General features: G+C 45.8%; 1 protein-coding gene across 10 annotated transcripts in view; it reads right to left on the bottom strand.

Moving 5' to 3' along the window:
• akap9 (A kinase (PRKA) anchor protein 9) overlaps positions 1-26,688 on the bottom strand; it is a 48,012-nt gene that overhangs the window by 3,202 nt on the left and 18,122 nt on the right. For 3 of the 10 annotated variants that reach the window (XM_079484630.1, XM_079484633.1, XM_079484637.1), the window contains 38 exons: positions 26,114-26,200; positions 25,219-25,432; positions 24,737-24,905; positions 23,600-23,654; positions 23,165-23,296; positions 22,876-23,046; positions 22,418-22,639; positions 22,236-22,322; positions 21,616-21,719; positions 21,372-21,529; positions 20,424-20,632; positions 17,270-17,432; positions 15,651-15,863; positions 14,588-14,626; positions 13,017-13,249; positions 12,785-12,904; positions 12,129-12,287; positions 11,543-11,647; positions 11,308-11,460; positions 10,239-10,325; positions 6,942-9,449; positions 6,720-6,851; positions 6,593-6,637; positions 6,378-6,515; positions 6,259-6,303; positions 6,040-6,177; positions 5,315-5,719; positions 5,166-5,226; positions 4,920-5,044; positions 4,010-4,168; positions 3,754-3,915; positions 3,569-3,677; positions 3,375-3,498; positions 1,556-1,706; positions 1,343-1,480; positions 983-1,144; positions 204-763; positions 15-126 (listed from right to left, as the gene is read on the bottom strand). In XM_079484630.1, the coding sequence (XP_079340756.1) occupies positions 15-126; positions 204-763; positions 983-1,144; positions 1,343-1,480; positions 1,556-1,706; positions 3,375-3,498; positions 3,569-3,677; positions 3,754-3,915; positions 4,010-4,168; positions 4,920-5,044; positions 5,166-5,226; positions 5,315-5,719; positions 6,040-6,177; positions 6,259-6,303; positions 6,378-6,515; positions 6,593-6,637; positions 6,720-6,851; positions 6,942-9,449; positions 10,239-10,325; positions 11,308-11,460; positions 11,543-11,647; positions 12,129-12,287; positions 12,785-12,904; positions 13,017-13,249; positions 14,588-14,626; positions 15,651-15,863; positions 17,270-17,432; positions 20,424-20,632; positions 21,372-21,529; positions 21,616-21,719; positions 22,236-22,322; positions 22,418-22,639; positions 22,876-23,046; positions 23,165-23,296; positions 23,600-23,654; positions 24,737-24,905; positions 25,219-25,432; positions 26,114-26,200 (8,154 nt within the window). The remainder of the gene's footprint in view (positions 1-14; positions 127-203; positions 764-982; positions 1,145-1,342; positions 1,481-1,555; positions 1,707-3,374; positions 3,499-3,568; positions 3,678-3,753; positions 3,916-4,009; positions 4,169-4,919; positions 5,045-5,165; positions 5,227-5,314; positions 5,720-6,039; positions 6,178-6,258; positions 6,304-6,377; positions 6,516-6,592; positions 6,638-6,719; positions 6,852-6,941; positions 9,450-10,238; positions 10,326-11,307; positions 11,461-11,542; positions 11,648-12,128; positions 12,288-12,784; positions 12,905-13,016; positions 13,250-14,587; positions 14,627-15,650; positions 15,864-17,269; positions 17,433-20,423; positions 20,633-21,371; positions 21,530-21,615; positions 21,720-22,235; positions 22,323-22,417; positions 22,640-22,875; positions 23,047-23,164; positions 23,297-23,599; positions 23,655-24,736; positions 24,906-25,218; positions 25,433-26,113; positions 26,201-26,688) is intronic. The other 7 variants (XM_079484635.1, XM_079484628.1, XM_079484632.1 and 4 more) reach the window with 7 other exon arrangements.

Here is a 26,688-nt window from a genome sequence, read left to right as displayed (position 1 = left end):
TGTAGATGAATCACCTCCGGGAGAGCAGAGGGCGCTGATGGGATATGCTGTAACAGTGACATCACATCCTGTATGTTATTGTGCAGCCATGTCAGACTGTCCCGGTCCGCAGCTTCAACAGATAACCTGCACATAAATCACACAAACACATGTAAACAGACACACACACAGAGCTGAAGGGATGTTTGAGCGTGATGACACACCTGTCTGACGTGTCACTGGTCAGACTGGTGATTTTAGCAGCGATGAGCTGCAGTCGGTTCAGGATGTTGTTGACGTGTTTAGGATCTGATCTCTGATTGGCTCCTGACTGTGTGCTGGAGTCCTGCGTGTCACTGATCTTCTGTTCTAACACCCAGTCGAGGGTTCGATCCGCAGACTGACTGTCTGACCGCACGCTCTCCTTATTCTCCATGAGTCTTAATTTCTCCTCCAGCTGTCTCACTCTCTCCTGCAGTCGGTCTCGCTCTCTCTCCAGCCCCTGCAGGTTGTCTCTCTCTGCGTCCAGCAGCATGCGCAGGTCATCCGTCTGTCTCTCAAGACGAGCAGCGGAGTCTCGAGCCGCCCTCAGCTCGATCTGGTCCTGCGTGGTGGAGCGGGTCAGAGAGGATTTCTCCTCCTCGAACTGTCGTCTGCGCTGCTGCTCGTCCAGTTTCTGTTTCTCCATCTGCTCCATCAGCTCCACCACCTGCGTCTGCTTTTCAGCCAGCTGCGACTGCAGCGTCTGCAGCAGAGACTCCACAGAGAGAACACCAGCCTCCACCTGCACACACACACACACACACATTTCATAAAAACACACATGCAGGGCTGAATTGTGAGATGCAGATGTTTCTTAATGATTAGCTATTGTGTGTATGTATGTGAGTGTGTGTGTGACTGATGCCTGTGTGTTGTGTTGTGTATGTGAATGTATGTGAGGTGCGTGTGTATGTTGTGTGACGTTGTTTTGTGTGTGTGTGTGTGTGAGTGAGTGTGTTACCTGACTGCAGGTGGCTTCAGCCTGCATGAGTGTGTCATGTGTGCCGACTGCAGGAGTGACACTGGTTTGCATCTGCTGCATCAGCTGCGCGTTCAGATGTTTCTCTCTCTCTAATGCACTGCTGAGCTCAGCGGCACAACATCTCTGAGCTTCTAACTGCCCCTACACACACACACACACACACACAGACACACACAGACACACACAGCTCAATGAGCCGCTCTGATCCAGTCACACTAGACTTCAGTGTTTGACATCAGAATTAAGATGAATATGAATGTACACGAGTGTAGTTTTAATGGTAGATGTTGCTGTCATGACTCATGAGTATTGACAGATGATGATGATGAAAGGAGATACCTGCAGCTCTGAGGAGACGCTGACCTCACACACCTGCTGCCCGTCTGTCTGCTCTCTGGTCATCTGTCTCTCTCTCTCCAGAGCACTCGACAGTTCAGCCACACAAGCTCGCTGTTCTTCCAGCATCAGTTTAAGGTCCTGCAGAGACACATGTGATGAGTGAAATATATATATACAATAAAAACATCTGAGTGATTGACAGGTCGCTCATACCTCCACTTCCTCTCTCTCTGCTTCCTGTTTCCTGTCAGCTTTACATTTGTCTTTCTCATAGAGCCACTGCAGCTCTCTGACTCTCTTCTGCTCGATCACCAGCGTGTTGTTCAGTGTGTCCAGTTCAGCTGTCTTCAGCGACAACTCCGCCCTGATAAACAAAATCGCATCAGTCACACACACACATGCACACACGCATCAGTCACACACACACGCACACACACACACGCATCAGTCACACACACACGCACACACTCACACGCATCAGTCACACACACACATGCACACACGCATCAGTCACACACACACTCACACGCATCAGTCACACACACACGCACACACTCACACGCATCAGTCACACACACACACACACACACACACACGCATCAGTCACACACACACGCACACACTCACACGCATCAGTCACACACACACACACTCACACGCATCAGTCACACACGCATCAGTCACACACACACGCACACACTCACACGCATCAGTCACACACACATGCACACACTCACACGCATCAGTCACACACACACACACACACACACACTCACACGCATCAGTCACACACACACGCACACACTCACACGCATCAGTCACACACACACGCACACACTCACACGCATCAGTCACACACACACACACACACACACACACACACACACACACACACACACACACGCATCAGTCACACACACACGCACACACTCACACGCATCAGTCACACACACACACACACACTCACACGCATCAGTCACACACACACACACACTCACACGCATCAGTCACACACACACACACACACACACACACTCACACGCATCAGTCACACACACACACACACACTCACACGCATCAGTCACACACACACACACACTCACACGCATCAGTCACACACACACACACACTCACACGCATCAGTCACACACACACACACACACACACACACTCACACGCATCAGTCACACACACACGCACACACTCACACGCATCAGTCACACACACACACACACACACTCACACGCATCAGTCACACACGCATCAGTCACACACACACGCACACACTCACACGCATCAGTCACACACACACGCACACACTCACACGCATCAGTCACACACACACACACTCACACGCATCAGTCACACACGCATCAGTCACACACACACGCACACACTCACACGCATCAGTCACACACACATGCACACACTCACACGCATCAGTCACACACACACACACACACACACTCACACGCATCAGTCACACACACACGCACACACTCACACGCATCAGTCACACACACACGCACACACTCACACGCATCAGTCACACACACACGCACACACTCACACGCATCAGTCACACACACACACACTCACACGCATCAGTCACACACACACACACACTCACACGCATCAGTCACACAAACACACACACACACACACACACACACACACACACACTCACACGCATCAGTCACACACACACGCACACACTCACACGCATCAGTCACACACACACACACACTCACACGCATCAGTCACACACGCATCAGTCACACACACACGCACACACTCACACGCATCAGTCACACACACACACACACACACTCACACGCATCAGTCACACACGCATCAGTCACACACACATGCACACACTCACACGCATCAGTCACACACACACACACACACACACACACACACACTCACACGCATCAGTCACACACACACACACACACACACTCACACGCATCAGTCACACACACGCACACACACACACACACTCTTGTCTTTCTTTGATTAATGTTGTTACCTGAGTGTGTGGAGATCTTTCATGAGTTTGTGTTGAGACTTCAGTGAGATCTCCAGCTCCAGTTGAGTTTGTTTGAATTCAGTCTGAAGCTCTTTTGACTCTCTCTCTCTCTCTCCGTTTCCTGCTGAAGACAGTGAGGATGAGATAACAGCAGTGTATGACTGGAGAAACTCATCACACCTCACGTGTCATACCGCTGATGTCCCCAGGGTGGCGCTGAGCTCTGAGCTGTTGGATCTCTGTGATCAGACTGTTTCTGTCCGCCGAACACAACAAACCCATCACGTCTCTGTGACGCACATCCTGAACACAAAACACAACACAATTATCACCACATGACGTCTGTGTGTGTATTGTGATGATCGTGAGGGACTGTGACCTGTTCCGTCATCTCTCTCAGCAGTTGGTTGAGATGAATGACTGCATCAGTTGAGTCCAGACTCTCCACATGAGAGCGAAGAACATTCTTCAACACGTCTCGCTCTCTAACAAACGCCTGCTGAACGGCCGACAGTAGCTCAGTGCGCCAGTCCCCATCAGCCTGTGTGCGCACACACACACGAGCACAGTGAACGTCACCACACAGACATGGTTTCATATCAAATGTTATCGAGTGAACCAGACTGACAGTTCACCTGTGTGATACTCTGTATTTGACTGATGACGTCTATCAGCGACTGGATGGAGTTGATCAGAGCGTCTCTCTCCTCACTCCAGGTCTGATGATGAAGCTGTTGTTCTCCAGACAGAGACAGAACCTGCATACCCTCCTGATGAACCTCTCTGAGAAGAGTCTGTCAACACATTCAATGAGTCCTTCAGTCGCCTCTGATCGCTCCAGCAGGGCTTGACATGAAGCATTGTCATGTGATTGTGCCTGTAGTATACTAGTATAGTAGTTACTATGGTAAACTGCAGTAAAAGTCTTTTTTTTTTAACTTAACTATAGTATACAGTGTTTATCAGTTTACTACAAGGGCGCTACAATTTACAATAGCAAATACTATAGTACACTACAGTATGTTTTGTCTGAGACTTTTATATTTTGATGGGTCTTCGGCGAGACGCTTGAGATTTTGTGTGTTTGCCGATAGCTTCACTCAAACTAAAACTAAAATAAACTCTCAGAGGAACTCTGGAGATGAAGTTCATGTCCTCATACAGTGCAGACGCAGATAAATCCTCGACCGTCACTTGTGTCGTACGTTAAACTGTGCACATAATTCACTCAGACGTGCAGAACAGCTGGATATGACATTTAAATAACAGGATTCCGCCTCTAGTGACACAGACACCAATGATTATTGTCACACACAAACAAGCACAACCACAACAAACGCACTTCACACAAACACGCAGCTCTGTCTAATGCACATATTCCTATTATTCTACATACATCGCACTCATGTTATTTTCTTTTTCAATGTTTTTGTCCGGTGTGGCACGTAAATTTTCTCTCGCTCGCCCAAACAAAACATTCAGTTGTCCCGGACAAGCCTTAACGTCAAGCCCTGCTCCAATCACATCACTCTGTGAAGAGCTCACCTTGATCCTATCAGGCATAACGTCAGGCTCCCCTTCTCTGCGAGCGCCCTCCGGTGTGGTCCTGAGCTCCTGATGGGGGTGAGGAAGATCATATCCCGCCCGCTGACCCCACTCTGAACTGCTGTCTGTAACACATGACACACACACAACATGTTCTTCACGTGTGCTTTTATCAGCGCTGCGGTCCTGAAGCCTCAACGTGAATCAGAATCAGTCTGATGTCTGGAGTAATGAGTCAAATCTCACCGCTGGTGTATCCGTCTTTAAATGTAGAGACTGACGGTCGTTCGGATCTCACTGATGGACCCTGAAACACAACGTTAGACATTCATCTCTGGTCTGAACACACACCTTCAACCTTTGATTTGATTAGATCATGAGTACAGTGATCTGACCTCTGCGCTTCTGAGTTTCTGGAGGGCGTCTCGGAGCGCTCCACACTGCTCCTCCAGCTGCTGTCTCTCTCTCTTTAAACTCTCACTCTCTGAGATGTGTCTGGCCTCCATGTCCATGATCTCTGCCGCGTGGAGCTCCTGCATCTGTCCGATCTTCTCCGTGTAACTCGTGATCATCTCCTCCACATCCGCTCCAGACGTCACACGGGTCCCAATCAAAGACGAGCAGGACGTTGAGCGCTCCGATGGGACGGGGCACATTTCGTGAGAAAGCGGAGGCGTGTCTTTGCTCGAGTTACCAGTTTTGTTTTGGGGTTGAGATGACGGCTCGGTGCTGGCTTCGGTCAGAGCGGATCGCAGCTCCTGGACTTCCTCCTTCAGCTGAGCGATGGACACATCTCTGACCTGTGACATCAGAGCACAGGAGAAAACAGAATAAAGGGAATTATACCACGGTCTGTTTGAATTGAGGGTGTGCATTAAAACCCTTTAACGCACGGGTAGCACCAATCCGTATGATGACATTTGAAATTAACTGACAAAATAACTGTCAGTTCACCTGTTTGATCTAAAACTACACTGTAAACATGATTAACGGCTTTAATTTAGCAAATAACCATATGGAATATACGGGATAATCCAGGGCTCTAATCCTTTAATGTACGGCTAGCCGTGGATTATCCTTTAAATATGTCTTTCATAGAGAAGAGTTTATTATTGTGAACCTCGATCTGCTCGGTCAGTTTGAGACTGCGCTCTCTGTAGTTGTTCAGCTCTTCTTTGGTGGACGCAGCTTCATCTTTCACTTCCTGTAACTCCTGCAGAAGCTCTGATGTCGACCCATCCTCCTCTCGTGATGTCTGCTGAGATATCAAATAGTCATTGAAACACAACCGTGCAACACATGTGTTCAGTAAGCAGTTTGGGTCTTGTGTGGTTCTTACTTTGTGTAGCTGATCCTTCAGCAGTGCGATGTTCATTTCTCGCTCCTGTGAGACGAAAGAACATTCATGAAACGATCCTGAAACTATATGAAGTGTAACCAGATCATCTGCTTTGATACCTGCAGCAGCTCCTGCAGTCTGACGCTCTCATCTCTGAACCTCTCCAGCTCTTGTTGTGTGATTGTCAGTTGACCTTTGACCTCCTGGAGGAGTTTCTCAGCCTCGGCCTTGTCTTCTTCCCGCGTGCCCACTGACACCTGTGGGAGACACACAGAACGTGATATCATGTCTGTACAGATGTCACGCACGTGTGAGGTCAAGTTTGACTGTATACCTGAGCGAGAGCCGTCTGGAGCTGTGTGATCGTCCTCTCCTTCATCTAAACACAAACGCACAACACACGATGAGTCACGCACAGCATTCGCTTGAAACACAAACGTGACACGTTCATCAGAACTGACCTCAGTGTCCTCCTGCAGCTTATGACTCAACTCTCTGTAGCACATCAACTCTTCTTTAGTGGACGCAGCTTCACCTTTGACCTCCTGCAGCTGCTGAAGAATCTCTGATACTGATGGATTAGTGCCTGACACCTTAGGACACACACACACACACAGCGTTTGAGAGGTATATTACACTTCTGCACACTCCAGCATCAGTCATGTGTAGACGTCATATCACACCTCATTAGATGAGTCAGGCCTGTGATGGCTCGCTTTGGTTCTCATCTGGTTCAGCAGGTCCATCAGAAGAGCTAGTCTCCTCTCGTACTCCTGCACCTCCTCCTCAGAGCTGCACAACAGCTGCTTCTGTAACTCCTGATCCTTCTGCATCCCGCACAACCCCTCCGCAAGTTCCTTCAACTTCTCCGTCAGGAGACTCACTTTATCAGGAGGGGATGATGCTACTGCCTCTGCCCTTACGCCCACTGACTCCAGCTGCACACCAGGACCCTCAGACTGTGTTCTGGGACCCTCACACTGTGTTTTGGGACCCTCAGACTGTGTTTTGGGACCCTCAGACGGTGTTTTGGGACCCTCAGACGGTGTTCTGGGACCCTCAGACTGTGTTTTGAGACCCTCAGACTGTGTTTTGAGACCCTCAGACTGTGTTTTGAGACCCTCAGATTCCATCTGCACACCAGGACCCTCAGACTGTGTTTTGAGACCCTCAGACTGTGTTCTGGGACCCTCAGACTGTGTTTTGAGACCCTCAGACTGTGTTTTGGGACCCTCAGACGGTGTTTTGAGACCCTCAGACTGTGTTTTGAGACCCTCAGACTGTGTTTTGGGACCCTCAGATTCCATCTGCACACCAGGACCCTCAGACTGTGTTTTGAGACCCTCAGACTGTGTTCTGGGACCCTCAGACTGTGTTTTGAGACCCTCAGACTGTGTTTTGGGACCCTCAGACTGTGTTTTGAGACCCTCAGACTGTGTTCTGGGACCCTCAGACTGTGTTTTGAGACCCTCAGACTGTGTTTTGGGACCCTCAGATTCTATCTGCACACCAGGACCCTCAGACTGTGTTTTGAGACCCTCAGACTGTGTTTTGAGACCCTCAGACTGTGTTTTGGGACCCTCAGATTCCATCTGCACACCAGGACCCTCAGACTGTGTTTTGAGACCCTCAGACTGTGTTCTGGGACCCTCAGACTGTGTTTTGAGACCCTCAGACTGTGTTTTGGGACCCTCAGATTCCATCTGCACACCAGGACCCTCAGACTGTGTTTTGAGACCCTCAGACTGTGTTTTGAGACCCTCAGACTGTGTTCTGGGACCCTCAGACTGTGTTCTGGGACCCTCAGACTGTGTTCTGGGACCCTCAGACTGTGTTTTGAGACCCTCAGACTGTGTTCTGGGACCCTCAGACTGTGTTCTGGGACCCTCAGACTGTGTTCTGGGACCCTCAGACTGTGTTTTGAGACCCTCAGACTGTGTTTTGGGACCCTCAGATTCCATCTGCACACCAGGACCCTCAGTCTGTGTGTCCCTAGACTGCACCTTCATCCTGGTACCCTTAGACTCCAGCTGCACAACGGGACCCTCAGACTGTGTTCTGGGACCCTCAGACTGTGTTTTGAGCCCCTCAGACTGTGTCCCAGATTCCAGAAGCACACACGGACCCTCAGTCTGTGACTGTGCGTCCTTAGACTCCAGCTGCACAACGGGACCCTCAGACTGTGTTTTGAGCCCCTCAGACTGTGTCCCAGATTCCAGAAGCACACACGGACCCTCAGTCTGTGACTGTGCGTCCTTAGACTCCAGCTGCACAACGGGACCCTCAGACTGTGTTTTGAGCCCCTCAGACTGTGTCCCAGATTCCAGAAGCACACACGGACCCTCAGTCTGTGACTGTGCGTCCTTAGACTCCAGCTGCACAACGGGACCCTCAGACTGTGTTCTGGGACCCTCAGACTGTGTTTTGAGCCCCTCAGACTGTGTCCCAGATTCCAGAAGCACACACAGACCCTCAGTCTGTGACTGTGCGTCCTTAGACTCCAGCTGCATCCTGGGGCCACTCAGTTTTGATGTAACGTCTTGAGCCTCGTCATGGAGCTGTTTGCTCTGTGTCTGAACGGCTCCGAGCTGGGCCTGAGCGACCAGAACAGCTGCCACTTTCTCTCGGAGTTTCTCCTCCAGCTGCGCCACTTTACAAAAGAGAGCTTCAGCATCGCTCTGTGCTTGTTCCACCTTCATTCTGCACACACGGAGCTCAGAGTCTTTCTCCTCCACACACATCTCCAGTTCTTCCACACGCTGGCTCAGGTCCATGACCTTTGAACTGGCGCTCTCCTCCAGCGCCTGAACCTGAGCCTGCACCACCACAAACGCAGCCGTCTTCTCTCGCAGCGCCACTGTCTCCGCTTGTCTCCTGGCGAGCGCCTCCTCTTGAAGGTCTTCATATTTGCTCAGAAGTGAGCGGTGGGCGGATTTAAGCGTGTAGAGCTCTTCAGTGACCTCGTCCATCTTCTGCTTCATCTCGTGGTCATCATCTTTCTCCACAGACGTCTCCTCCTCATGAGGCTGTTTGTGCTCGATGTTCAACAGCTCCTGCTGGAGTTTCTCTATCACAGCGTTCAGCTGGTCGATCTCCTCCTCGTTGTTTCTCTTCAGACGCTCCTGTTCACTCCTCAGACGCTCCACCTGAGACTCCAGCTCACAGACAACTTCATTCTTCTCCTGCACCGCCTGCCATCACAAGAAACACAGCCTTCAGTGACATCACACATCTTCACACTATGCCTTTTCATTTGAGAACATTCATATGATTTCAACCACAATTGACCATCTTTAGTGAAATAATGCAACAAATATTGGATGAAGTTTTTCTTTGAAACACTGAAGGATATGTGAGTTTATTATGAACATCAGAAGAGTGTTAGTGACTCCTGCACCTGTGACACATTGATACACCACAACAACAACAACAAACTGTAGAATGTACACAACTGAAGAAACATGCTTTCCATCATAAAACACTGGTGCCTCAAAGATCAGCCCCAAACATCTGTTCATCTCCCTCGTGTTGTGACTGTTATTCATCAGAACGTGAGACGGCCTCTGGATGATCAGATACCAATAAACACACTTTACAATAAACACACTTTACATACAGGAACTGTTGTTCAAATTCAAGCCATCTCAGTACGACTGTCCTCATTCCTACTGAAACATCTCAACAGAAGAAGAATAACAGCCACACGAGGGAGAGAAATGAGGAGGTGTTTTCACATTCAACTGAAGACAAAAGAAAAGAAGGAAAGAACTGAATGAATGTGAAGAGTTCAAGAGTGCCTCGTCTGAACACACACACACACACACACACACACTGATGTGTTCTGCTGCTCGCGTCACGTCACATCATGATGTCATTGTTGATGAATGAGTTTGTAACATGAGGCAGCAGAAGACAGCAGATGCAGACAGACACATGCTGATGATGACATCACTGTCTGTCTGTGTGTTTTACCTCATTACCTCATTCTGAGTGTCTGTTCCTGTGTGCTGGAGTTTACTGATCTGTGCGTTAAGAACGGATATTTGACCCTCTTTCTCCTCCAACACCTTCAAGAGTTAAACATCATCACATGACTCTGATTTCATCACACGTCTCGTGCGCTTTAAGTCTACGGTCTCTGTTCACATCCGGAGATTTCTGAGATCGCTGATGTGTGTGTGTGTGTGTGTGTGTGTGTGTATCGGTCTCAGTGTGTGTATGTGTTTGTGTGTGTGTATATCTGTCTCAGTGTGTGTGTGCGTGTGTATCTGTCTCAGTGTGTGTGTGTGTCTGTCTCAGAATGTGTGTGTGTGTGTATCTGTCTCAGTGTGTATCTGTCTCAGTGTGTGTGTGTGTGTGTGTGTGTGTGTGTGTCTGTCTCAGAATGTGTGTGTGTGTGTGTGTATCTGTCTCAGTGTGTATCTGTCTCAGTGTGTGTGTGTGTGTGTGTGTGTGTGTATCTGTCTCAGTGTATGTGTGTGTGTGTGTGTGTCTCAGTATGTGTGTGTGTCTCAGTATGTGTGTGTGTGTGTGTATCTGTCTCAGTGTGTATCTGTCTCAGTGTGTGTGTGTGTGTGTGTGTGTCTCAGTATGTGTGTGTGTCTCAGTATGTGTGTGTGTCTCAGTATGTGTGTGTGTGTGTGTATCTGTCTCAGTGTGTATCTGTCTCAGTGTGTGTGTGTGTGTGTGTGTGTCTCAGTATGTGTGTGTGTCTCAGTATGTGTGTGTGTCTCAGTATGTGTGTGTGTGTGTGTGTGTGTGTGTATCTGTCTCAGAATGTGTGTGTGTGTGTGTGTGTGTATCTGTCTCAGTATGTGTGTGTGTGTGTGTGTATGTGTGTGTGTGTGTGTGTGTGTGTGTGTGTGTATGTCTGTCTCAGAATGTGTGTGTGTGTGTGTGTGTGTGTGTGTATCTGTCTCAGAATGTGTGTGTGTGTGTGTGTGTATCTGTCTCAGTATGTGTGTGTGTGTGTGTGTGTGTGTCTGTCTCAGAATGTGTGTGTGTGTGTATCTGTCTCAGTGTGTGTGTGTGTGTGTGTGTTGTTCTGACCTGTGTGAGTCGGCTCTGAGCCTGCAGGTCGTGCTGGTGGCTGCTGATCTCTTTCCTCTGGATCTCCAGCTGCATGTGAAGTTGATTCACCTCCTCACTCTTATTCTCCAGCTCCTCACGGAACTGCTCCAACTGCTCTTCCAGATTCAGTATCTACACACACACACACACACACAGAATGAGGCAGGTGGAAAAGTCCAGGCTCAATCTCATCTGTAGGCTGACAGGAAGTTACCTCTTTCTCTTTCCTGTCCAGAGCTTCTCTCTCCGTCTGCAGCTGTGCCTCCAGTGTGACGTCCTCCCCGCTGTCAGCCATAGGCATATCCTGAACCTCCTCAACCTACACATGCACACACACACACGCACGTTGTGTGATTGATTTGGAGATGATTAGTCAGTGTTAGGGATGTTAAGTGTTGATCTGTGTTCACTACACACTACTGTCATGTGTTTGTGTAGTGTTGTTCACTCAGATCGTCATGACATGACGTGAAAGTGAAACGAAACACAAATGGCACCTGCTATAAAAATCATTATAAACATATCACTCGACATCACTAATCATCTACACACACACACACACACACACACACACCTCTTTTAATCTCTTTCACATAGACACACTAGCTAAACTCCACCCCCACACACACATGACGAGTCCCTGGAGACTATGATTGATCATTAAAGAACACATGTGACACCACACGCACACATTTGTGTCACTGTCCTAACCTTCACACACACAAAGCTGTAGCGCTAGCAGCTAACAACCTTAGCACTGTATCATGACATCACCAGCACACACACACACACACACTGACCCTGTGCATGAGCGTGAGCTCCAGCTCTCTCACACGCGCTCCCAGCGTCTCCATCTCCTCGTCTCTCTCCTGCACATCTCGCTGCAGCTGCTCAGAGCTCAAGAGCAGCTCACTGCACCAGTCTGACTTCTCCTGCAGAGCGCTGCTCAACTCCTGCATCTGACACACACACACACACAGAGAGAGAGAGAGAGAGAGAGAGAGAGAGAGAGAGAGAGAGAGAGTGTTACCATCAGTGTGTGTGAGAGAGAGAGAGAGAGAGAGAGAGAGAGAGAGAGAGAGAGTGTTACCATCAGTGTGTGTGAGAGAGAGAGAGAGAGAGAGAGAGAGAGAGAGAGAGAGTTACCATCAGTGTGTGTGAGAGAGAGAGAGAGAGAGAGGCTGCCTGGCAACTGACTGTGGACCTGTTCATGTGTCTTTATTCCTCCAAACACTGAAGCTAAAACACTTTCCACAATCCATTTAGCCTTCATATTATCACATCAAGGGCGGAGCTTGTGTGAATTTCACTGCTGCAACGCTGGAGTTAACCTGACAACAGTGGTTGCTAAGGTGTGCAGATATCTTATTCACTGGCAGTGATGTCTGCAGGTGACTCTCAGCACAGAGATGAGAAACACACATCATCATCATCATCATCAGCTGTGGTCATGTACCTCTCGCTCTCTGCGCTCACTCCCCGTCTGTGTCTTCTGTGGATTCTTCAGCTGTTGCTCCAGGTTCTGAATCTCCTGCTGGAAGACGTCTCGCTCGTGTTCTCGATCCGCTGCCTGCTCCTGACGGGTCCAACACAAACACAAACCCTGTCACACCTCCCTCACTTACAGTATATAGAGGACTATGGGATACATGTTTGTCTAATGTGAGTTTTCAGGTAAGATCACGTACGTCCATGAACTTGCGGTTCTTCTCCAGCTGTTTCTCTAAGGCCTGAATCTGTTGAGTGAGGTCGGCCACCTCCGTCCCGTGCGTCTCCTCCAGCTCCTGCACGCGGTTCACCTGCTCCTCAAGCTCCGCCTCCAACTGTTTCACCTGCAGGAGCAGCTCACCGCTCTCCTTCTGCGCCTGCAGCTGCACCTCCACCTTCTCTGCCATCAGCTTCTCCGTCTCCTCCAGCAGATCTGAGAACAGTCAGACACACGTCAGCGGAGTGGAGAGGAGTGACGCCAAATGGAGTCGCCTCAGAGAATCATCTAGTGTTTTAAACTGAACCATTCATTTATTACAACTCATCTTTTAGAAACAGGAATATCTCGACAAACAAATGAAAATCTGGATGGACTTTAAAGTTAGACATTTTCATTTTGGGCTGAACTTTTATGAGCGGTTTGAGGGAAATGATGTCAGTTTCAAACGGAATGATTCTCCAGAACAATCCTCCATCTTTGCATTCAACAACATATGGCACATGAGACACGGTGACAGACATTTTCCCATTCCCTCAATCTTTCCCATTCCGGTGTGACCCACGACCCTGTAACCACAGAAACCACTGAACCTATCCAAGGTGTGGGAGGGGCGGGGCAAACCCGTGATGTCAAGGCGGTGAGGGGAGGAGCATAAGAGTGCAGATGCATAAAATAAAGAAAAGATTTCATTGAACAGCCACTTCCACAATACACTTCATCATCGGATGGAGAAAGAGTCTACACTGGGTTTAAAGCCACAATTTGTAGATTTGGACCACTAGATGGCGTGCTTTCGAAACAACAACCAAAGGAGAAGCTAAATGACAGTCGTCGTTTATAAAGTCAACTACATTTACGCTTGTTTGTGTTTCCTTTAGTCACCAAAGAGTAATCGTGATCTATAATAACAGAACAACAGATGCTGTATAAGCACTTCTGCAGTAGTTTCTACAAGAGGAAACTGAGGGTCGTGAGGAGCAGCGGATATAAAGTCACTGATGTGAGACAAACACAAGAGAGACGAGAGACGGGACTTACTCTGGATTTACACATTCTTGGGAACATTTGAGACACAACTGCATGAAATATATCACACTGTGCAAGTGATTTCATAACAAAATTCTTCCATATTGTGGCTTTAATGAAGACTCTTTACACCTTGATCTGCCAAACCTTTTTTTGCTTGTTTTTAAAGGAAAAACTAAAGTCAGAATTAAATTGGTCTGATTTTTAAGCATCCTTTTGTAATGGCGGGATTGATGTTCTTCAGTTCTCACTCAGGCCGAATGATGAAGGTTGAGAACGTTCTGAAATGCTTCAACAGAAGGATGTGACTGTTCAACAGAGATGCTAGTGACGCTTCAGTTCAAGCATGCTTGCGTGTTTCCAGCCCACAGAAGAGCAGCGGTTAGTGGATCAGAAGAAAGCCAAGCTCCGAGCTGTTGTTACTCATTTATTCAGCAGAATCTGTCAATCATTCAGTGAGGCAGCGTGCCGGCCATGATGCAGATGAGCACACGCACACGCACACGCACACACACACACACACACCTGCTTCAGGTGCTGCATCAAGCGCAGCTTCAACTAGTCCTGAGGAAAGAGACAGTGTGTGAGCGACATGTTCTTCATGCACATACAGCAGAAGACAGAGAGAAACATGTGAAGATGTTTGTGTGTTCCTGTGAGGGGTTTGGCACTTTTCTGTCTCCACCTGTAAACACGTTAAGAGTTGAAACACAAACTCACATCAGGACCAGACAGAGACACTAGTGACGTTTTCTTTGACTTCACAACATTACAAAGCAAATATTATGCATTTACCTTTAACACTAATGAACATTGGAAATCTTTTCATATTTGAGTAAAAGTAAGAAAGTGTTAATAAGTATTAAAGGTAAAAGGCTATGATATATGCTTTACAATGTAGTGAAGTCAAAATATTCTGATAAATGATAGATACTCGAAACGCTTCACTAGTGTACGGAAGCCGTAAAGTGCCAAACAAAACAACAAATCGCGAAACAAACAACAAATCTAAAAGCCAAAAAACGAATCACAAATCACAATTACAAATCTGAAAACGCATTAACAAACCATAAAGCACAACAACAATTCCGGAAACATTTTATTGTTATTTTGTTTCCGGAATTGTTGTTGTGCTTTATGGTTTGTTAATGTGTTTTCAGATTTGTAATTGTGATTCGTTGTTTGACTTTTAGATTTGTTGTTTTGTTTGGCACTTTACGGCTTCCGTACTAGTGTCCACACAAAACAAACCATCAGAGATACACTGTCGTCACACTCCTGGAACTGAAGGAGAAAAGAATGATATTTGTGATGTACAACATACTTTACATAGGCTTACATTACTTAAATGACATCATTTGAACTGACAGCTAGCATTATTAGATGACGTTCTGGAATACTTGATTCTGATTGGTCAAGACATCCTGAGGTTATTCCCAGAAAACCACCGCTCAAACCTAACCACTCATGGTCGTTTGGGTACTGCAAGTGCTGTTTAATACTGATGAATAACTTTCTTCAATATTTCAGATTATATTTATAAATCATTAAACCAATCATGAGGGTGAATATACGTCATGTGACATACGTAGCTCTCTTGACCCCGCCCCGTCTCTCATGGCGTCTTGTTGTCTTGACAGCAGCTCTCGTTCCCGTTGTATGTGTTGTCTCTCGCGTTCGAGCTCGTGCAGACGGTTGCCGGTGATGTGCAGCTCCTGCTCAAGATGCAGCTGCAGATCTGCGCGCTCTCTCACCTGCTGCTCCAGAGCTAAACGCTCACCCGTGTATCCGTCAATCAAACCTACAACGCACACAAACACACACACACGGTCATCTGTGTGCGAACACAAAGCTGAATACACTTCACACAAAACTACACAACACTTAATATTTCATATAAAAACGCAGAACACCACAGATACACAATCACACAATAATCTGAACCTCCGATGCACTTCACACAAAACTACACAACACCGTTCATCCACATAAGAACACAACACCACACACACAAGAGCAGGTTTGGTTGCGAGGGAGACGTTGTGTTGTTTGTGTGTTTGTTACAGGTCAGTGGTTCATGTCTCATTGTTGTGATTAAAGTGAATGAGAGCACATGAACAAAAGCACTCATCTGTAGTCATTACAGTCAACGTCAACACACACACACGAGACATACACACATTACATTTAATGAGAATAAAATCATGATCTGATTGGATGGGTTAAAAAGTTTAGGATTAAGGGGCGGGGCTTTTTGGACACATTACATGTCCAGCTGATCACATGTTTACAATAAACAAAGTGTGTTAAAGTAAACCGAGGAGAAACTGACTTCATGAATGTTCCTGAAACGCACCCAAACTCACTAAACTAACTCATTTCACTATTACCAGTCAAAACTAGTTTTAATTTAATCATTAAACATCAAACACAAACTCACTAGCAACTAAAGAAATGGTTAAGTACACACACACACACACTAGTCATTCATTCACCCACAGACACACATATTCAGAACTTTTAATGAAAAACATTATCACTGTTTGAGGTCATTTGCAAATGAAATGAGGACACAAAGAAAACATCAGACTAACAAAACAGAAGAGACGGGAAAACACACAACTGCACAAACCCACAGCTGACTGCAGATCATCATCATCATCATCATCATCATCACTTGTGTCTGGAGCACAAACTGACTGAATGAACGAATGAAGCTGAAAACTTCAACAGTAACTGAAGGTCTACATCATCTGAACAGGTCTAACGTTGAGGATTTATGGTCACATGACTTCATGTGTTTCACATCATACACACAAGTCATCTGATCGTGTCATCAATCATCATGTGACACGACTACAGTAAATGTTCAGTCAGACACACACTTAGTCAACAAATAATTGTGTGACAATAATGCTGTGTGTGTGTGTACCAGCCACCGCTGTCACTAACTGTCCCGTCTAAACAGATGTGAAATACACACACATGAATGAATGAATGAATGAGTTGTGTTATGTGTTTACTGCAGGATGTTGCTTCTCTGCTGTTATTTAGTCACTCGTGTGAATTGCAGGCGAAGGTGAAGAATCTCCAGCATCCGCAGATGAAACATGTGACCTCAAGTCAAACTGTGTTGCAAATAAACACACACCCACACACACACACATCCTCCTTACATCCTACACACACACACACACACACACACACCTTCAGCCTTGTGCAGCTCCAGCGCCAGCTGTTCTCTGGCCCGCGCCTCCTCACGCAGACGCTCCTGCAGCTCCTCCTGTCTGATGACCAGCTCCTCCATCTCCTCATTATGTCTGAACTTCTCTCGCATCAGCTCCGTCTGTGTGATGTGTGCATGCTCCAGCTGAGAGAGAGAGAGAGACATCATATTTACAAATGATTCAACCAAATTGCCTGTTCGTGACGTTTGAACGTCGTTTCTTACTTTAAAACCAAAACTAAATGGCAACATTTGTCTGCATTCGGTAAAAATGAGCAAATACAATATTTCTAATTCGCATTTTATGTCCAGTTTATTTCTCATGTGGCAGGTAGTCGTGTAATAAACGGTCCTGATCACACCGATTTCTGCCATTACAACCGGCTGCCTGTACATTATCCCTCACATGACACTTATATTTCTCGGTCAGTATTTGCAAACTCCTGCAGTCTGAGCGCTTCAATGCTACTGAACACAAGCTCTTGTGAATTGACTGAAACACTTTCCTTTGTTCTCAGCGTTCTTCATGTGGTTTCTGCGATGTGAGAGAGAGACAGTAACACTGATCTCCTGTTACCGGCAGTAAACGCACAACACACCCGTGAAGAGTAAAGCTGCAGGTCATAAAACTCAAAGTACACAGACAATGAGCTGCTGTAAAGCTTTCACACCGTTCACTATCTTAAACAGCAAAGGTCAAAGATCACCAGCAGCTCTCTCTCTCCTCACACTTACTGTATACGGAGGAGTGGGCAGAGAAATCTTGGAGATGACTTTAAGAAGGTGACCGTCAGTGCGGTGGTTGATGTGTGAGATCTTGGTCTGCACCACCACGGCGTTCTTCTCGTGCAGGACATGCGTGAGCGGGAACGGTCGAGGTAACGGGATCCGCGATTCCACCTCGTAAATATCCTGATCCTGACTATCCATCCACCCGCCCTGGACAGCGTAAGAATTCCAATACGTCCGATACGAATTCATTCTGGATCTTCTCCTCGTCTATGAGTCTTTCAGGAGGACTTGTGTTGTCATCTCTGTCAAGCGTGAATGAGGGGTCTGGAGGGGGGCGTCACCATCTCTCCGCTCGACAACAGTATCTATGGAAGCGCCTCTGTGCGGATTGAGGTAAAACGCACACAGGTGAGCTCACATGGTCAGTGAGGTAGAACAGGTAAACCCTTGAATCCTTTCACGGTGAAGAGAGAAAACCCTTAAAATGATGAAATTCAATCCAGGATCATTTGAAATAGAAACAGGAGTGTTGTGAAGTCCGTCAGATCTCGCTCTGGTGTCTCTCTCTCTCTCTCTCTCTGGTTACTCCGGTTGGAAACTCATTAACATTACTCTGCCTCCGTGGCAACGCTCCTCTGGGAAAATGCCGGGCCTCATTCACCGGGGGTGAGAACACAACACAGCACAAACCAGACGGAGATCACCTCTCTCTCTCTCTCTCTCTCGTACTCGCTCGCTCTTCCTGGTTTGTGGACATGTGCAGGTTGCGTATGCAGTAAAGGCGTGACTGTAAAGCTTGATGTGGATGTAATGCACACACCCACCCGCACCCTGCCCGAGCCTGTCCGACCAGATTCTCACAACACACGACTACAGAGACGACGACCATAAAGACTCAAGAATGTGTCACTTTCATTCCTTCAGGACGGTTCATCACCCCGACAACAAACATTATCCATTAACTGTTCCTCCCATCATTCCTGAACAAGCCATTACACGATTAACATCCCAACAACCCTTCAATAACTTTCACGTCTCCAACGCTGCGCGTGTCATGAATCTGTTGAGGCGAGTTTACAAGAAATCATGTCACATTTCTCCTCCTCAATCAAACGTGAGTTATACGGATCAAGTCTCTTTTGATATCCCTTTATCTGTTGCCATAAATGACATGCTTTGTGTCTGTAAAGTGATTTTCATTGGTTTTGGTGGATGACAGTGTGATCTGTTTGTGAACTTTAATAAAGAGAATCAGAGGGAGAGGCGTTCATGACAGGTATTGTATAGATCACACACACACACACGTTCATTAAAATAATGAAATGTTGTTCTATTAACATCTCAGCACATAAATATTTGCTCACATTTCAAGTCAAACAGGATCTATTGTGTAAATCTGAAAACGTGACTTATATTTCTGATATCAATATCACTATAACACAGACACATTCTGTCAGGATGCTAAAAGAAACTATTATAAAACACACTCGGGCAACTCCAACATTATACACGTGACATAAAAATGCTCAGAGAATGAATTTGTTATGATTATATTGAACCATATGTTTAGATTTGACATAACCCTTGTTGATAGAGTCTAAACATCAAACATGTCGGTCTATGAACATATTTTCTGTTTTAATAAAGGGGAATAAACATGTGTTATGGATGTGACAAGGTCGTGGTTTTTGGAAAACGACAAACTTTGAAGGATTTCTGTGCACAATCCTGAAGCAATAATACCCAATAATCTATTTATAGAACATCAAATAGTGACTTTATTTTCATGTGTCCATTTATGAGGAATATGAAGCCTTCTGGATGTGACGATCCTGAAAAAGACTCTTATCTGACTATGAAAATCAAGCAATAAAAATAAAACAAATGCTTTACATTTGAACCCCCAAAATGAATTAAAATTGAAACTAGTATCTTTGTATTAGCACCTATTGTATTGTTGCTCCCTGAACTCTTTGTAAGTGGCTTTGGATTAAAGTGTCTGCTAAATGACTCAATGTAAATGTAAGTTAAAACAGTTTGTAAAAACTGTGTTAAGGTCGACGGAATTGTCCACTTTCCCTGTACACACACAGCTTTATAGAGGAGAACACATGAGCAGAGGGGCGTTGTCATCTGCTACCACGGTGACCAAAGCGTTATGCAAATCCGCTGGTATCTACAGGCAACCAGAGTGAACGTCTCCGCCCACCGTGTCCTCTGAACATTAACCTGTGATATCTCACGAGACACAGAAGTAAAGCTGAACATGTGGAATTCTGGGATACCTGCTGCACGATTGGGCTGATAATCATTTGAGCAAAGAATTGTGCTTATAAATCTAACGCTGTTAAAAGCAGACAGAAGTTGAGATGGCTTAGATTTGTCCCTCTGTGCTTGCTGTACCTCTGTGCTTGTCTCTGTGATGGTGATGAGAAGTTTCTTCACGGCGCTCTGCAGTCGCGTGCTGATGCTCATCAGATACTCCTCCCTCTCCAGCTCAAACTCCGCCTCGTGAAGCTGTAGCTCCGCCCTCTGTCTCCTCTGAGACATCTCCAGCCCTTCGTCTGTGTCCAACTCTCCTGAAAACAAGCTGACATCTTCAGCAGCCGTCTCTGTGAACGGGACAAAAACACATTGATTGCTTTCATGCAAACCACAATAATGATGGAGAACAGTTAACTTCCTTTCTTCCTTTAATGAGATTGTTTTACTGTCTGTAAGAAACACCAGGTCACGTCTATAACATTGACTGACGTTTCATTTGAAGTGTTTCAGTGAGTAAATCATGTGTACGCTGCCTTCAGAAGATGTGACACGCCTGCGTGGCGTTCAGCAGAGCTTTTCTTCTGGATCTTTTGTGTGTTTCAGGTGTTGAGTTACAGGTGTGTCTGTTTAATATTCCATCACTTCAATGTGACCTCAACACTTGATATGAGATGTTCAGAGAGTAACACAGAGTGAACCCACCCATACACACATCACTGCTGTCTGCGTGTGTGTGTGTTTATTGTCACGTGACCTCACCTCAACAGTACACAAATACATCTCTTTAGAAAGAAGAGACTCAACTGAAGAGGAACAAACAGGATGGACAGGATTCAAGACGAAACCGTCTACTCATCTGTTATTAACTTATCACTGTACCGCCTCTTTAAAAATGATCCAGGAATACTGCAATGTGATTGGTCACTACTCAATGTTCCTGTGTAAGTGACTTTAAGCTGCGGCAAACCACATTCATGAGACACGAAGTGTCATTATTAGATTCCTAAACCTGATCAAGTTTGATTCGACCCCATAGGAAGAATCAGAAAGAGAATAAACCTGGAAGTGAAATAAGATTTCACGGACCTCCTGCAGGTGCGCTGAACGGTTCAAAGCTCTCTTTACCGGACCCCTGCAGGATTCCCTCCACATGACGGCCGATAGTTTCCTCCGCAGCCGCCGTCGTCTTCAGCACGTCCACCAGCACCTGACGCAGTCGAGCGTTTGCTTTACGCAACAAGTCTCTGAATGAATGAGGGAGAGAGAGATCTATTATACATACAGAGCATAATTGTATATTATACAAGTCAGAATCTTTCCGTCTCCTCACCTCTCTGTAATGATGACATCAGAGGAGAGTTCTTGAGCAGCTTGTTGTGATGTCAGAGGCTCCTCGTGACCTCTGCTCTTCGTCTCCTCGTCTGCGTGGCTCTGCTGGAGTTTATGTACGGGCAGTAAAGAGAGTGCAGATAAGAATCCAGTCATGTTATAAGTGTCATGAGAAACTGTCCTGTGTTGAGTTGTGTGTGTTTGTTTGTTTCCTTCCGTCAGACTGAACGCTGCAGGGGCCAAACACACACACAAATGCAAACAACACAGGAACAGTGTGACCATTGTGCTCCCATGGCAACAGCTGCACCTGAGATAAACTGTTGCTGTGAAGGCAGACGCCACCTGACGGTGCAGACGATGAAGAGCACGATGTGCTAACTACGCAGTACACACTCCGTACTGCACAGTGCTTCAAGAATGTATTGCTATCGCACATCATCTAAAACAGTGACATTTTCACTTTTCATTATTCACATTGCGAATCACGATTGAAATGATTGAGCACACTGCATTGTGGGATACAGAATGCTTGGAGCACACAGCACACTTTGGCAGACGTATCGGAGCAAGGTTTTGTCTATATACTGAAACTCTCTCTTCAGTGAATGTGACACTCACCTGCTCTGTCTGTGTGCTGCTGCTGCTTTGCATGCTGGGATGCATTAGATCATGTCTCTGTGTCTCTCTCATCAGCTCCTGCTCTCTCTGTTTCGAGCGCAGACAACACAACCAGGCTTCAGAAATCACAACAACCACACACATGACTGTAGAGACATGACTCCATCTGCGTGTGCTCACACCTGTATCAGCTGCTGGTTGAGTGTGTGTATCTGTGTCGTCAGGTTTGTGTTCTGCTCCTGTAGAATCTCCATCTGATGTGTGTGTGATGCTCTTAGTGCCTCCAGCACACGCATGTGTTCCTCCTCCTGCTGGACGAGCTCTGAACCAAAGTCCTCCACCTGCACGGCCGGACGCTGCTCATCATCATCATCATCATCATCATCATCATCATGCTCTGGTCCCTGTTCATCACCAGATGTGTGTTAATAATATCAGTCTGTATGCTGACAGATCATTAGTGAATCTGTACATACAATCACAATCAATCTGGCATGAGATTAATAAAGCGCTCATTCTTATCTCATCAAACGTGTGTGTGTGACACACTTTCTGTTGATATATTAAGCAAAACTCATAATGTGTTCTGAGACCCCGTTCAATGTGCTCAGTGCACATCTTTAATGTGCTGTGAACTCACCTGTGTGTGATGCTGTGATGTTGCCATGGTTACAGCATCAGAATGGTGGGCAGTCAGCCTCTGACCTTCAGTGTCCCGTGTCTGTGTGGATGTGCTCGTCTCTCGGGCCTTTCGGCTGAGTCTCGTGTGTTCCGTGTGCTGAGCAAATTCAACAGACATCTGCACGATAACCTGACGCGTAAAACACACAATCAGATCAACACTCCTCACAATAAACATTTCAAGAGTAAACATTGTAAAGTTTGTCAATGTAATAAACAAAATGTAACTGAAAGGTTGTGAAAAGCACCTTTGCGATCTCCTCCTCCAGCAGCTCTTGGTGATGTTTCATCTGATGCTCGCTCTCGCTCTGAGCTTCCTGTACCGCCTGCAGCTCACATGACAGACCTGCCTCCACTTCAGTAGAGAGAGACTCTTGACCCTGAGATGAGTGACAGTAATAGAGATATAGAGAGAATTAGAGCGAGAGATGTGTGTGTGTGTGTGAGAGAGAGCAGGCGACTGGACAAATAAAGGAGAGAGATGGAGGGATTCATTCATGCATGAGAGGTTTGTTCACGCAGGTCGTGTTGCGTAACGTTCCTCTGAATCCTCTGATCTCTTCTCCTCTCGTCTCGTGTGTGATGTAGGGCGGCTCATAGCCACAAGCACACGGACGACTCGCTTCACTAGAAAGACTAAACACAAACACAAGATCTGAGAGAAACACACCGGTAAAACTCACCTGATCATGTTCACACGGTTTATCTGTCGTCAGAGGAGGAGAGACGCTCGGCTTGCTGGGACACAAACACACAGAGCGAGTGAATGATCACAAAACTCCATTTAAACAAACACATCCACTGTGATGTGAACCTCATATTTGATTTAAAGAACAAACTACTAGAATGAATCACAGAATAAAAATCATCCGGGAATGAAGTATAATGACCTCTGACATCACATGAGGATTTATCGCTCTAATAACCCTCCTCTCTCTCTCTCTCACACACACACACGTCACAGAAATCACAGTGTGATATTAGCCACAAACATAACATTAGTTTTCATTTACATCAAATAAACTCAAAGAAGCTTTAGGTTGAGGTTGTGTGCAGTAGGGGGCAGTACAGCTTCAGTTTCTGAACCCTGATCACACAAACCATTCTTTAGATTGTTTGACTATTCAAAAGAAAACACAACAGAATTTGAAGTCAATTCATTCATGTCTTTGATAAGCTAAATTTCACATTCATGAACAAAGGTTTAATGGCTCCAAACCTCTATTTTCTTTGTTCAAAGTTGAAAGAATATGTGGAAACAATCTGAAAATCTATGAAAACTGTATCTCTGTATTCATTCTTTGTGTCTTAAGATGTAATTGTATAACCTAATATTTTGTTAACCCTGGCAAGTCTGTATGTTTTTTATTTATATTATTTTGTTCTTATTTTTATTGTGTTTAATTATAAGTGTTATGCTTGAAAATGAATTTAAACAATGTTTCAAAGAGGAAGTGTGTGATATTCTCTCGGCTGGCTCACAGATCTGAACTCTCTGGTCTGATATCTGAAAGTCTGATGCTTCAGTGTGAACACATCCATCATTTATAAAAGAGACTCGCAGCTCCACACGTTTAAAGCGTTTAAACACTCTGATCTCAGTTCAGCTTCTGACTGCTGGTTAATATTTAAAGACACTAAAAACACACAGTGATGTCATCGGGTTGAATTATGACACAGGAAAACACACACACTTATTTTCACTACAGTCACTTTTTATAACGTTTATAACAATATTTATGAAATAGAATCAAGCTTAAGCCGGATCTGAATTAAAGTGATGAAACTGATCTGGAGTCAGATGATGAAAGGTCTGGTACCTGAAGAGTTCTTGTGTTCCTGTGAGGTCCTGTAGTCGTCTCTCGAGCAGGAGAATGTCAGCGGTGCAGCGCTCCTGTGTCTCCTTCATCTGCTGATGATAGAGGATCTTCAGTCGCTCCGTCTCCTGTCTGTGTCTCTCCTCCAACTGAACCCGGCGCTCCTGAAACCCTGCAGAGACACCACACAATCCGGCATCCAGAATCAGATTCATCATTCACAAACTGATCTGAATTTGGGCAGACGATTCATGATTCAGAATTTAATCTCAGTCAGTCAATTTAATCTTAAATCAAGACTTGAGGTCATTCAGACTGCGAAGCGCACACTTGAACACAGTGACTGTATATTATTTATCATAATGTTTCATGTAGGTAAACCTGTAAGAGTAAAGCAGATGATACTGTGCATGTGTATGTTACAGTGATATGTGTAAACTCCAACCCTTTCATGTTGACGGCTCTTTAAATAGTCTCCCACTGACCTGCAGACTGACCCCTGACCTCCATCTGCTCGCTCCTCATCTCCTCCTGCAAACACCGCAGCTCCCTCTCATGTGCCTCCTGCAGCTCCTGCTCTCGAATGCGCAGCTGTGCCTCTGTCTGCACGTGCAGACTCTCTCTGAGCAGCTCCAGCTGAGCGGCGTGAATCTGCGACAGACTGATGCGTTGAGCCTCCAGCTGCAGCCGACACTCCTCCTGCAGACACGGAATCAAAGTGTTTCACTCAATGAATCATATGACTTTAACGAATCAAACGTCTTCATTCTAGCAGCGCTTTCATTCCTCTACATTTGTGACCACATGGCCAATTGGCATGTCCTCCTATCTGGACGTGGATGTGGGTGGTTACTAGGGTGTTGCCAAGGTATTCTGAGCGGGTTGCTATGTGTCTTTTTGCCCACCCCTAGGTCTCTGTGATGTGTATTTACATATTCTTTAATGGATTTGATTATTTTCTCAACAGACGGGCTCACATCTGTGCCCGGTTACATGAAAGCCCTTAAGTGAGGCTTTTCCCAAAGTAAATGATTTCTTTAAGAGCGTTGCAAGAAAGGTGTTAAACGTCACCCTTAGTGTTTATACAAAGCATCCCATGATGGTTTCTGTTAAAACACGCAATAGAGAAACGGTTGCCATTGTTACGCTACAAAACATACATACCACTGGTTTTAACAGACCACATATTTAACATTACAGCCAAGAAAACATTTGAGTTGAAGGCAATATTAACAATACAGGAAAAAAGACAAAAATAAGCGTATTACTTGCATTTAACATATATATATACTTCATGCAATTCATGTGTTTTTGTGAAACTGGGCACTGAAATTTGAGTTCCACTGTGAAGGCTGAAACAATATTATGAGAAATATTTACATGATCAGAGTCGTCCATGTCCTGTGTCTGTATCAAACACTGAGTTCTGACGGAGTCCCCATCATCCTGAGGATCATTTGTCTTCACCTGCAAACACACGCACAAAACAAGCACCCACACAGATTTTTATTTATATAAAGCTGATAAGGAGGCTGCAGAATTCTTTATAGTTATAACATCACGACACATTAACACGTCAACAAGTATCAGTAACCGATGAACAACAGTGATTACAATAACATAAACATTCACAAATCTGACATGATTATGAGATCAACGAGCAATAAAAGAATCACATCGCTCAAGATGAGAATGACACACGGTTACAATTACAGAAGATAAATGAACACAGAAGCTCTTGTGAACTTACATCAAACATGACGACTTTATTCAATTACTGCAGAGTTACTGGAATGAATGAAATGACAACAATGTCCATGTCTATAAGTATATGTCATCTACATTCATGTCAGATCTACACCAACACATCAACCTGTTGAAGTGTCAGACACGGAAATGATGCTAAACCCTTCTGCAACCTTCATTATTCATTATTAATGCTGCACGGAGAGAAA

Source organism: Barbatula barbatula (genome assembly GCF_947034865.1).
Source record: "Barbatula barbatula genome assembly, chromosome: 21".
Taxonomy (NCBI): Eukaryota; Metazoa; Chordata; class Actinopteri; order Cypriniformes; family Nemacheilidae; genus Barbatula; species Barbatula barbatula.
The sequence above is the reverse complement of the archived record's forward strand: the minus strand, read 5'-3'. Positions and strand labels throughout refer to the sequence as shown.